We start from the raw sequence: 11,123 nt of genomic DNA on the forward strand, positions 1-11,123 counted from the left end.
ACTCCCTTTGTACTTTTCTCCATGAGTCCTTACCACTACCATTAACACACCCTTAGTCCATTTGTCCATGAGTCCTTAACACTACCATTAACACCCCCTTTGTCCTTTTGTCCATGAGTCCTTAACTCTACCATTAACACCCCCTTTATCCTTTAGTCCATGAGTCCTTACCACCACATTTAACAATCCCATTGTCCATTTGTCCATGAGTCCTTACCACTATTATTAACACTCCCTTTTTCCTTTAAACAATGAGTACTTACCACTACCATTAAAACACCCTTCGTCCTTTTGTTCATGAATCCTTACCACAACCATTAACACCCCTTTTGTCCTTTTGTCCATGAGCCCTTAACACGACCATTAACACTCCCATTCTCCTTTTATCCATGAGTCCTTACCACTACAATTAACAACCCCTTTGTCCTTTTGTCCATGAGTCCTTACCACTACCATTAACACTCCCTTTGTCCTTTTGTCCATGTGTCCTTACCACTACCATTAACACTCCCTTTGTCCTTTTGTACATGAGCCCTTACCACTACCATTAACACTCCCTTTGTCCTTTTCTTCATGAGCCCTTACCACTACCATTAACACCCCCTTTGTCCTTTTGTCCATGTGTCCTTATCACTACCATTAACACTGCCGTTGTCCTTTTATACATCAGCCCTGACCACTACCATTAACAATTCCTTTGCCCTGTTGTCCATGAGTCCTTACCACTACCATTAACACCCCCTTTGTTCTTTTGTCCATGAGTCCTTACCACTACCATAACACATACTTTGTCCTTTTGTCCATGAGTCTTTACCACTACCATTAACACTCCCTTTGTCCATTTGTTCATGAGCCCTTACCACTACCAATAACACTCCCTTTGTCCGTTTGTCCATGAGTCCTTACAACTACAATTAACACCCCGTTTGTCCTTTTGTCCATGAGTCCTTACAACTACAATTAACACCCCCTTTGTCCTTTGTCAATGATTCCTTACCACTACCATTAACACTAACTTTGTCCTTTTCTCCATGAGTCCTTACCACTACCATTAACACCCCCTTTGTCCTTTTGTTCATGAGTCCTTACCACTAGCATTAACACCCCCTTTGTCCTTTTGTCCATGAGCTCTTTCCACTACTATTAACATGCACTTTGCCCTTATGTCAATGATTCCTTACCACTAGCATTAACACCCCCCTTGTCCTTTTGTCCAAGAGCTCTTTCCACTACTATTAACACGCACTTTGCCCTTATGTCAATGATTCCTTACCACTGCTATTAACACGCACTTTGTCCTTTTGTCAATGATTCCTTACCACTACCATTAACAGCCCCTTTGTCGTTTTGTCCATGAGTCCTTACCACTACCATTAACACTCCCTTTGTCCTTTCGTCCACGATCACTTACCACAGTCTTTAACACTCTTTTCGTCCTTTTCTCCATGAGTCCTTACCAGTACCATTAACACTCCCTTTGTCCTTTTTGGCTGAGTCCTTACCACTAACATTAACACTCCTTTGTCCTTTTGTTCATGAGTCCTTACCACTATCACTAACACTCCCTTTGTCCTTTTATCCACGAGTGCTTACCACTGCCATTAACACTCCCTTTGTCCTTTTGTCCATGAGTCCTTATCACTACCATTAACACTCCCATTGTCCTTTTGTTATTGAGTCCTAACCACTACCATTAACACTCCCTTTGTCCTTTTGTCCATGAGTCCTTACCACTACCATTAACACTCCCTTTGTCCTTTTTTGCTGAGTCCTTATCACTACCATTAACACTCCCTTTGTCCTTTTGTCCATGAGCCCTTACCACTGCCATTAACACTCCCTTTGTCCTTTTCTTCATGAGTCCTAACCACTATCACTAACTCTCCCTGTCTCCTTTTGTCGATGATTCCTTACCACTACCATTAACACTCTCTTTGTCCTTTAGTCCATGAGTCCTTACCACTACCATTAACACTCCCTTTGTCCTTTAGTACATGAGTCCTTACCACTACCATTAACATCCCATTTGTCCTTTTGTCCATAAGTCCTTACCACTACCATTAACACCCCCCTTGTCCTTTTGTCCATGAGTCCTTACCACTGCCATTAACACTCCCTTTTTGTTTTTTCATAAGTCTTGACCACTATCATTAACACTCCCTTTGTCTTTTTGTCCATGAGCCCTTTCCACTACCATTAACACGCACGTTGTCCTTTTGTCAATGATTCCTTACCACTGCCATTAACACGCACTTTGTCCTTTGGTCAATGATTCCTTACCACTGCCATTAACAGCCCTTTTGTCGTTTTGTCCATGAGTCCTTACCACTACCATTAAGACTCCCTTTGTCCTTTCGTCCACGATCACTTGCCACTGTCTTTAACACTCTTTTCGTCCTTTTCTCCATGAGTCCTTACCAGTACCATTAACACTCCCTTTGTCCTTTTTGGCTGAGTCCTTGCCACTAACATTAACTCTCCCTTTGTCCTTTTGTCCATGAGTCCTTACCACTACCTTTAACACTCCCTTTGTCCTTTTTTGCTGAGTCCTTACCACTAACATTAACACTCCCTTTGTCCTTTTGTCCATGAGTCCTTACCACTACCACTAACACTCCCTTTGTCCGTTTATCCACGAGTCCTTACCACTACCATTAACACTCCCTTTACCATTTTGTCCATGAGCCCTTACCACTACTGTCAACACCCACTTTGCCCTTTTGACCATAAGTCCTTACCACTACCATTAACACCCCCTTTGTCCTTTTGTCCATGAGTCCATACCACTACCATTAACACCCACTTTGTCCTTTTGTACATGAGTCCTTACCACTACCATTAACACTCCCTCTGTCCTTTTGTCCATGAGTCCATAACACTACCATTAACACTCCCTTTACTCTTTTGTCCATGACCCTTACCACTACCATTAACACCCCCTATTGTCCTTTTGTCCATGAGCCCTTACCACTACCATTAACACCCTCTTTGTCCTTTTGTCCATGAGTACTTACCACTACCATTAACACTCCCTCTGTCCTTTTGTCCATGAGTCCTTACCAATACCATTAACACCCCCTTTGTCCTTTTGTTCATGAGTCCTTACCACTACTATTAACACCACCTTTATCCTTTTGTCCATGAGCCCCTATCACTACCATTAACACTCCCTTTGTCATTTTGTCCATGAGATCTTACCACTACCATTAACACAACCTTTGTCCTTTTCTCCATGAGCCCTTACCATTACCATTAACACTCCCTTTGTCCTTTTGTTCATGAGTCCTTACCACTATCATTAACACCCCCTTTGTGATTTGTCCATGAGCCCTTACCAATACCATTAATACCCCCTTTGTCCTGTTGTCCATGAGTCCTTACCACTACCAATAACACTCCATTTGTCCTTTTGTCCATGAGTCCTTACCACTACCATTAACACTCCCTTTACCCTTTTGTCCATGAGACCTTACCACTAGCATTAGCACTCCCTTTACCCTTTTGTCCATGAGACCTTACCACTACCATTAACACTCCCTTTCTACTTTTGTCCATGAGTCCTTACCACTACCATGAACACCCACTTTGTCCTTTTCTCCATGAGTCCTTAGCACTACCATTAACCCTCCCTTTGTCCTTTTGTTCATGAGTCCTTACCACTACCATTAACACTCCCTCTGTCCTTTTGTCCATGAGTCCTTACCACTACCATTAAAACCCACTTTGTCATTTTGTCCATGAGATCTTACCACTACCATTAACACAACCTTTGTCCTTTTCTCCATCAGCCCTTACCATTACCATTAACACTCCCTTTGTCCTTTTGTTCATGAGCCCTTACCACTACCAATAATACTCCCTTTGTCCTTTTGTCCATGAGCCCTTACCACTACCATTAAAACTCCCTTTGCCCTTTTGTTCATGAATCCTTACCACTAACATTAACATCCCCTTTTTCCTTTTGTCCATGAGGCCTTACCATTACCATTAACACTCCCTTTGTCCTTTTGTCCATGAGCTCTTACCACTAACATTAACATCCCCTTTGTGCTTTTGTCCATGAGTCCTTACCTCTACCATTAACACTCCCTATGTCCTTTTGACCATGAGCCCTAAACACTACCATTAACACTCCTTTTACCCTTTTGTCCAAGAGTCCTTACCACTACCAATAACACCCCTTTTGTCCTTTTGTCCATGAGCCCTTACCACTACAATTAAAACCCCCTTTGTCGTTTTGTCCTTGAGCCCTTACCACAACCATTAACACTCCCTTTGTACTTTTCTCCATGAGTCCTTACCACTACCATTAAGACCCCCTAAGTCCATTTGTCCATGAGTCCTTAACACTACCATTAACACTCCTTTTACCCTTTTCTCCAAGAGTCCTTACCACTACCAATAACACCCCTTTTGTCCTTTTGTCCATGAGCCCTTACCACTACCATTAACAATCCCTCTCTCCTTTTGTCCATGAGTCCTTACCACTACAATTAACACCCCCTCTGTCCTTTTGTCCAGGAGTCCTTACCACTACATTTAAAACCCCCTTTCTCCTTTTGTCCATGAGCCCTTACCACTACCATTAACACCCCCTTTGTCCTTTTGTCCATGAGTCCTTACCACTACAATTAAAACCCCCTTTGTCCTTTTGTCCATGAGCCCTTACCACTACCTTTAACACTCCCTTTGTACTTTTCTCCATGAGTCCTTACCACTACCAGTAACACCCCCTTAGTCCATTTGTCCATGAGCCCTTAACACTACCATTAACACTCCCTTTGACCTTTTGTCCATGAGTCCTTAACTCTACCATTAACACCCCCTTTATTCTTTAGTCCATGAGTCCTTACCACCACCTTTAACAATCCCATTGTCCATTTGTCCATGAGTCCTTACCACTATTATTAACACTCCCTTTCTCCTTTAACCAATGAGTACTTACCACTACCATTAAAACACCCTTTGTCCTTTTGTTCATGACTCCTTACCACTACCATTAACACCCCTTTTGTCCTTTTGTCCATGAGCCCTTAACACGACCATTAACACTCCCATTCTCCTTTTATCCATGAGTCCTTACCACTACAATTAACAACCCCTTTGTCCTTTTGTCCATGAGTCCTTACCACTACCATTAACACACCCTTTGTCCTTTTGTCCATGTGTCCTTACCACTACCATTAACACTCCCTTTGTCTTTTTGTACATGAGCCCTTACCACTACCATTAACACTCCCTTTGTCCTTTTGTTCATGAGCCCTTACCACTACCATTAACACCCCCTTTGTCCTTTTGTCCATTTGTCCTTACCACTACCATTAACACTGCCTGTGTCCTTTTATACATCAGCCCTGACCACTACCATTAACAATCCCTTTGCCCTGTTGTCCATGAGTCCTTACCACTACCATTAACACCCCCTTTGTCCTTTGGTCCATGAGTCCTTACCACTACCATTAACACATACTTTGTCCATTTGTTCATGAGCCCTTACCACTACCAATAACACTCCCTTTGTCCTTTTGCCCATGAGTCCTTACAACTACAATTAAGCCCCCGTTTGTCCATTTGTCCATGAGTCCTTACCACTACCATTAAAACTCCCTTTGTCCTTTTGTCCATGATTCCTTACCACTACCATTAACACTCCCTGTGTCCTTTTGTCCATGAGTCCTTACCACTACCATTAACCCTCCCTTTGTCCTTTTGTACATGAGCCCCTCCCTCTACCATTAATACTCCCTTTGTCCTTTTGTCCATGAGTCCATACCACTACCATTAACACTCCCTTTGTCCTTTTCTTCATGAGTCCTAACCACTATCACTCATTCTCCCTGTCTCCTTTTGTCCATGAGTCCTTACCTCTACCATTCACACCCCCTTTGTCCTTTTCTCCATGAGTCCTTACCACTACCATTAACACTTCCTTTGTCCTTTTGTCCATGAGTCCTTACCACTACCATTAACCCTCCCTTTGTCCTTTTGTACATGAGCCCCTCCCTCTACCATTAACACTCCCTTTGTCCTTTTGTCCATGAGTCCTTACCACTACCATTAACACCCCCTTTGTCCTTTTGTTCATGAGTCCTTACCACGACCATTAACACTCCCTTTCTCCTTTTCTCCATGAGTCATTAGCACTACCTTTAACACTCCCTTTGTCCTTTTGTCCATGAGCCCTTACCACTACCATCAACACACCCTTTGTCCTTTTTTCCATGAGTCCTTACCACTACCATTAACACTCCCTTTGTCCTTTTGTACATGAGCCCTTCCCTCTACCATTAACCCTCCCTTTGTCCTTGTGTTTATGAGCCCTTACCACTAACATTAACACCCCCTTTGTCCTTTTTTCCATGAGTCCATACCACTACCATTAACACTCCATTTGTCCTTTTCTTCATGAGTCCTAACCACTATCACTCATTCTCCCTATCTCCTTTTGTCCATGAGTCCTTACCTCTACCATTCACACCCCCTTTGTCCTTTTCTCCATGAGTCCTTACCACTACCTTTAACACTCCCTTTGTCCTTTTGTCCATGAGCCCTTACCACTACCATTAACACACCCTTTGTCCTTTTTTCCATGAGTCCTTACCACTACCATTAACACTCCCTTTGTCCTTTTGTACATGAGGCCTTCCCTCTACCATTAACCCTCCCTTTGTCCTTGTGTTTATGAGCCCTTACCACTAACATTAACACCCCCTTTGTCCTTTTTTCCATGAGTCCATACCACTACCATTAACACTCCCTTTGTTCTTTTCTTCATGAGTCCTAACCACTATCACTCATTCTCCCTGTCTCCTTTTGTCCATTAGTCCTTACCTCTACCATTCACACCCCCTTTGTCCTTTTCTCCATGAGTCCTTACCACTACCATTAACACTTCCTTTGTCCTTTTGTCCATGAGTCCTTACCACTACCATTAACACTCCCTTTGTCTTTTTGTTCATAAGTCTTGACCACTACCATTAACACCCCCTTTGTCCTTTTGTCCATGAGTCCTTACCACAACCATTAACACTCCCTTTGTCCTTTTATCCATGAGTCCTTACCACTACCATTTAAACACCCGTTATCCTTTGGTTAATGACTCCTTACCACTACCATTAACACCCCTTTTGTCCTTTTGTCCATGAGCCCTTACCACTACCATTAACAATCCCTTTCTCCTTTTGTTCATGAGTCCTTACCACTACAATTAACACCCCCTCTGTCCTTTTGTCCAGGAGTCCTTACCACTACATTTAAAACCCCCTTTCTCCTTTTGTCCATGAGCCCTTACCACTACCATTAACACCCCCTCTGTCCTTTTGTCCAGGAGTCCTTACCACTACATTTAAAACCCCCTTTCTCCTTTTGTCCATGAGCCCTTACCACTACCTTTAACACTCCCTTTGTACTTTTCTCCATGAGTCCTTACCACTACCAGTAACACCCCCTTAGTCTATTTGTCCATGAGCCCTTAACACTACCATTAACACTCCCTTTGACCTTTTGTCCATGAGTCCTTAACTCTACCATTAACACCCCCTTTATCCTTTAGTCCATGAGTCCTTACCACCACCTTTAACAATCCCATTGTCCATTTGTCCATGAGTCCTTACCACTATTATTAACACTCCCTTTCTCCTTTAACCAGTGAGTACTTACCACTACCATTAAAACACCCTTTGTCCTTTTGTTCATGACTCCTTACCACTACCATTAACACCCCTTTTGTCCTTTTGTCCATGAGCCCTTAACACGACCATTAACACTCCCATTCTCCTTTTATCCATGAGTCCTTACCACTACAATTAACAACCCCTTTGTCCTTTTGTCCATGAGTCCTTACCACTACCATTAACACACCCTTTGTCCTTTTGTCCATGTGTCCTTACCACTACCATTAACACTCCCTTTGTCTTTTTGTACATGAGCCCTTACCACTACCATTAACACTCCCTTTGTCCTTTTGTTCATGAGCCCTTACCACTACCATTAACACCCCCTTTGTCCTTTTGTCCATGTGTCCTTACCACTACCATTAACACTGCCTGTGTCCTTTTATACATCAGCCCTGACCACTACCATTAACAATCCCTTTGCCCTGTTGTCCATGAGTCCTTACCACTACCATTAACACCCCCTTTGTCCTTTGGTCCATGAGTCCTTACCACTACCATTAACACATACTTTGTCCATTTGTTCATGAGCCCTTACCACTACCAATAACACTCCCTTTGTCCTTTTGTCCATGAGTCCTTACAACTACAATTAACCCCCCGTTTGTCCATTTGTCCATGTGTCCTTACCACTACCATTAAAACTCCCTTTGTCCTTTTGTCCATGAGTCCTTTCCACTACCATTAACCCTCCCTTTGTCCTTTTGTACATGAGCCCCTCCCTCTACCATTAACACTCCCTTTGTCCTTTTGTCCATGAGTCCTTACCACTACCATTAACCCTCCCTTTGTCCTTTTGTATATGAGCCCCTCCCTCTACCATTAACACTCCCTTTGTCCTTTTGTCCATGAGCCCTTACCACTATCATTAACACTCCCTTTGTCCTTTTGTCCATGAGTCCTTACCACTACCATTAACACCCCCTTTGTCCTTTTGTTCATGAGTCCTTACCACGACCATTAACACTCCCTTTCTCCTTTTCTCCATGAGTCATTAGCACTACCTTTAACACTCCCTTTGTCCTTTTGTCCATGAGCCCTTACCACTACCATTAACACACCCTTTGTCCTTTTTTCCATGAGTCCTTACCACTACCATTAACACTCCCTTTGTCCTTTTGTACATGAGCCCTTCCCTCTACCATTAACCTTCCCTTTGTCCTTGTGTTTATGAGCCCTTACCACTACCATTAACACTCCCTTTGTCCTTTTCTTCATCAGTCCTAACCACTATCACTCATTCTCCCTGTCTCCTTTTGTCCATGAGTCCTTACCACTACCATTAACACTTCCTTTGTCCTTTTGTCCATGAGTCCTTACCACTACCATTAACACTCCCTTTGTCTTTTTGTTCATAAGTCTTGACCACTACCATTAACACTCCCTTTGTCCTTTTGTACATGAGCCCTTCCCTCTACCATTAACACTCCCTTTGTCCTTTTGTCCATGAGTCCTTACCACTATCATTAACACTCCCTTTGTCCTTTTGTCCATGAGTCCTTACCACTACCATTAACCCTCCCTTTGTCCTTTTGTACATGAGCCCTTCCCTCTACCATTAACACTCCCTTTGTCCTTTTGTCCGTGAGTCCTTACCACTATCATTAACACTCCCTTTGTCCTTTTGTCCATGAGTCCTTACCACTACCATTAACATCCCCTTTGTCCTCTTGTCCATGAGTCCTTACCACGACCATTAACACCCCCTTTGTCCTTTTGTTCATGAGTCCTTACCACTACCACTAACACTCCCTTTGTCCATTTATCCACGAGTCCTTACCACTACCATTAACATCCCCTTTCTCCTTTTCTCCATGAGTCATTACCACTACCTTTAACACTCCCTTTGTCCTTTTCTCCATGAGCCCTTAGCACTACCATTAACACTCCCTTTGTCCTTTTGTCCATGAGTCCTTACCACTACCATTAACACTCCCTTTGTCCTTTTCTCCATGAGCCCTTCCCACTATCATTAACACCCCCTTAGTCTTTTTTTCCATGACACCTTTGTCAATCTCTCCTTTGATTACACTTATCTCTGACCTTCTCTCCAGCTTTACCTACTCCACAGCCCCTTAAACAATGTAAATGTCATTGCATTTCTATCTCTCTCTAGCTCTGAAGAGTCATACGGACTGGAAACCTTTCCCCTCTTCCTCTCTGCACAAACTCTGTCAGACCGGCTGCAATTTCCCATTATTTCCTGTTCTGGTTTCAGATTTCCAGCATCCACCTTCGTTTTGCTTTTATCTTCGGGGACAATGCTTATCTCATTGGATTGTCGGTCGGGGACGCTGACTGGGTCTGACATCCCTCCAATCTGGGGCTGGGGTGAACTGCTGCTTACCTGTGCTCAGGGACTCCAGATCTCTGTCCACCTTTGTGTCGAAGACTCGAATCTCTGAGATTCCCTCTCCGCGCTCCACCAATATCTTCACCAGGTGCCGGCCCAAAAATCCACAGCCCCCTGTGACCAGATACACCTGTCCCGGTCGATCAGCCATGCCCCTGTGTGTGAGTGTGTCTTTGTCTCTATGTACCTGTGCAACCAGTTCACTCTCTGTTAAAGATCTGAAAAGGTTTGTGAATTAGTTTCTCAATACTCCCAATGGCTTAAAGTCAAAGATCCACTTCATCTGGTAGTGAACAGATGTGTGCCTGTGAGTGTGTGTGTGTGTGTCTGTCTGTGTGCGAGACTAAGTGTGGGTGCGAGTGTGAGTGTGCTTGTGTGAGTGCAAGTGTGAGAGTGAGTGTCTGTGTGTGAGAGATGTATGTGTGTGTTTGTGTGTTTCTGAGTGTGTGTGAATGCATGTGTGAGTGAGTGAGTGTGTAGTGTGTGTATGTGAGTGTGTATGTGTGTGAGTGTGAGTGGGCGTGTGTGAGTGTGAGAGTGACTGTCTGTATGTAAGAGATGTATGTGTGTGTTTGTGAGTGTGAGTGCGAGTGTGAGTGCATGTGTGAGTGTGTGTGTCAGTGCGTGTGTAGTGTGTGTATGTGAGTGTGTGTATGTGTGTGTGTGTGAGTGCGTGTCTGTATGTGAGAGATATATGTGTGTGTTTCTGTGTTTGTGAGTGTGAGTGAGTGCATTTGTGTGTGTGTGTGTGTGTGTGTGAGTGTGTGTATGTGTGTGTGTGCACATGTGTGAGAGTGTGAATGTATGAGAGAGAGAGAGAGACTGGGGCGGTGTGTGTGTGAGACTGAATGAGTGTTTAGTGTGTGTGTGTTCCTGTGTATGTGTGCAAGTGTGTGTGTGCGCGTGTGTGCGAGTGTGTGCATGTCAGTGTGTGTGGGTGTGTCAGTGTGTGTGTTTGTGTGTTAGTGTGTGTGTGTTTGTGTGTGTATGTGTGTGAGAGAGAGAGCCAGAGAGAAAGTGCGTGTGTGTGAGTGTGTGTGTGTATGAGACTATGTGCATGTGAGAGTATGTGCGAGAGTGTGTGTGTTGTAAGTGTG

The 11,123-nt window shown here is 43.7% G+C and overlaps 1 protein-coding gene across 1 annotated transcript in view; it reads right to left on the minus strand.

Annotated features, from left to right (window-relative positions):
* Positions 1-10,206, minus strand: part of LOC144676095 (3 beta-hydroxysteroid dehydrogenase type 7-like) — a 42,457-nt gene extending 32,251 nt beyond the window's left edge. The window contains exon 1 of the mRNA XM_078536609.1: positions 10,021-10,206. Within this exon, the coding sequence (XP_078392735.1) occupies positions 10,021-10,177 (157 nt within the window). The 5' untranslated portion in view covers positions 10,178-10,206. The remainder of the gene's footprint in view (positions 1-10,020) is intronic.
* Positions 10,207-11,123: the final 917 nt, after the last annotated feature.

The sequence above is a fragment of the Cetorhinus maximus genome, unplaced genomic scaffold (assembly GCF_964194155.1).
Source record: "Cetorhinus maximus unplaced genomic scaffold, sCetMax3.hap1.1 HAP1_SCAFFOLD_1351, whole genome shotgun sequence".
In the NCBI taxonomy this organism is placed as follows: Eukaryota; Metazoa; Chordata; class Chondrichthyes; order Lamniformes; family Cetorhinidae; genus Cetorhinus; species Cetorhinus maximus.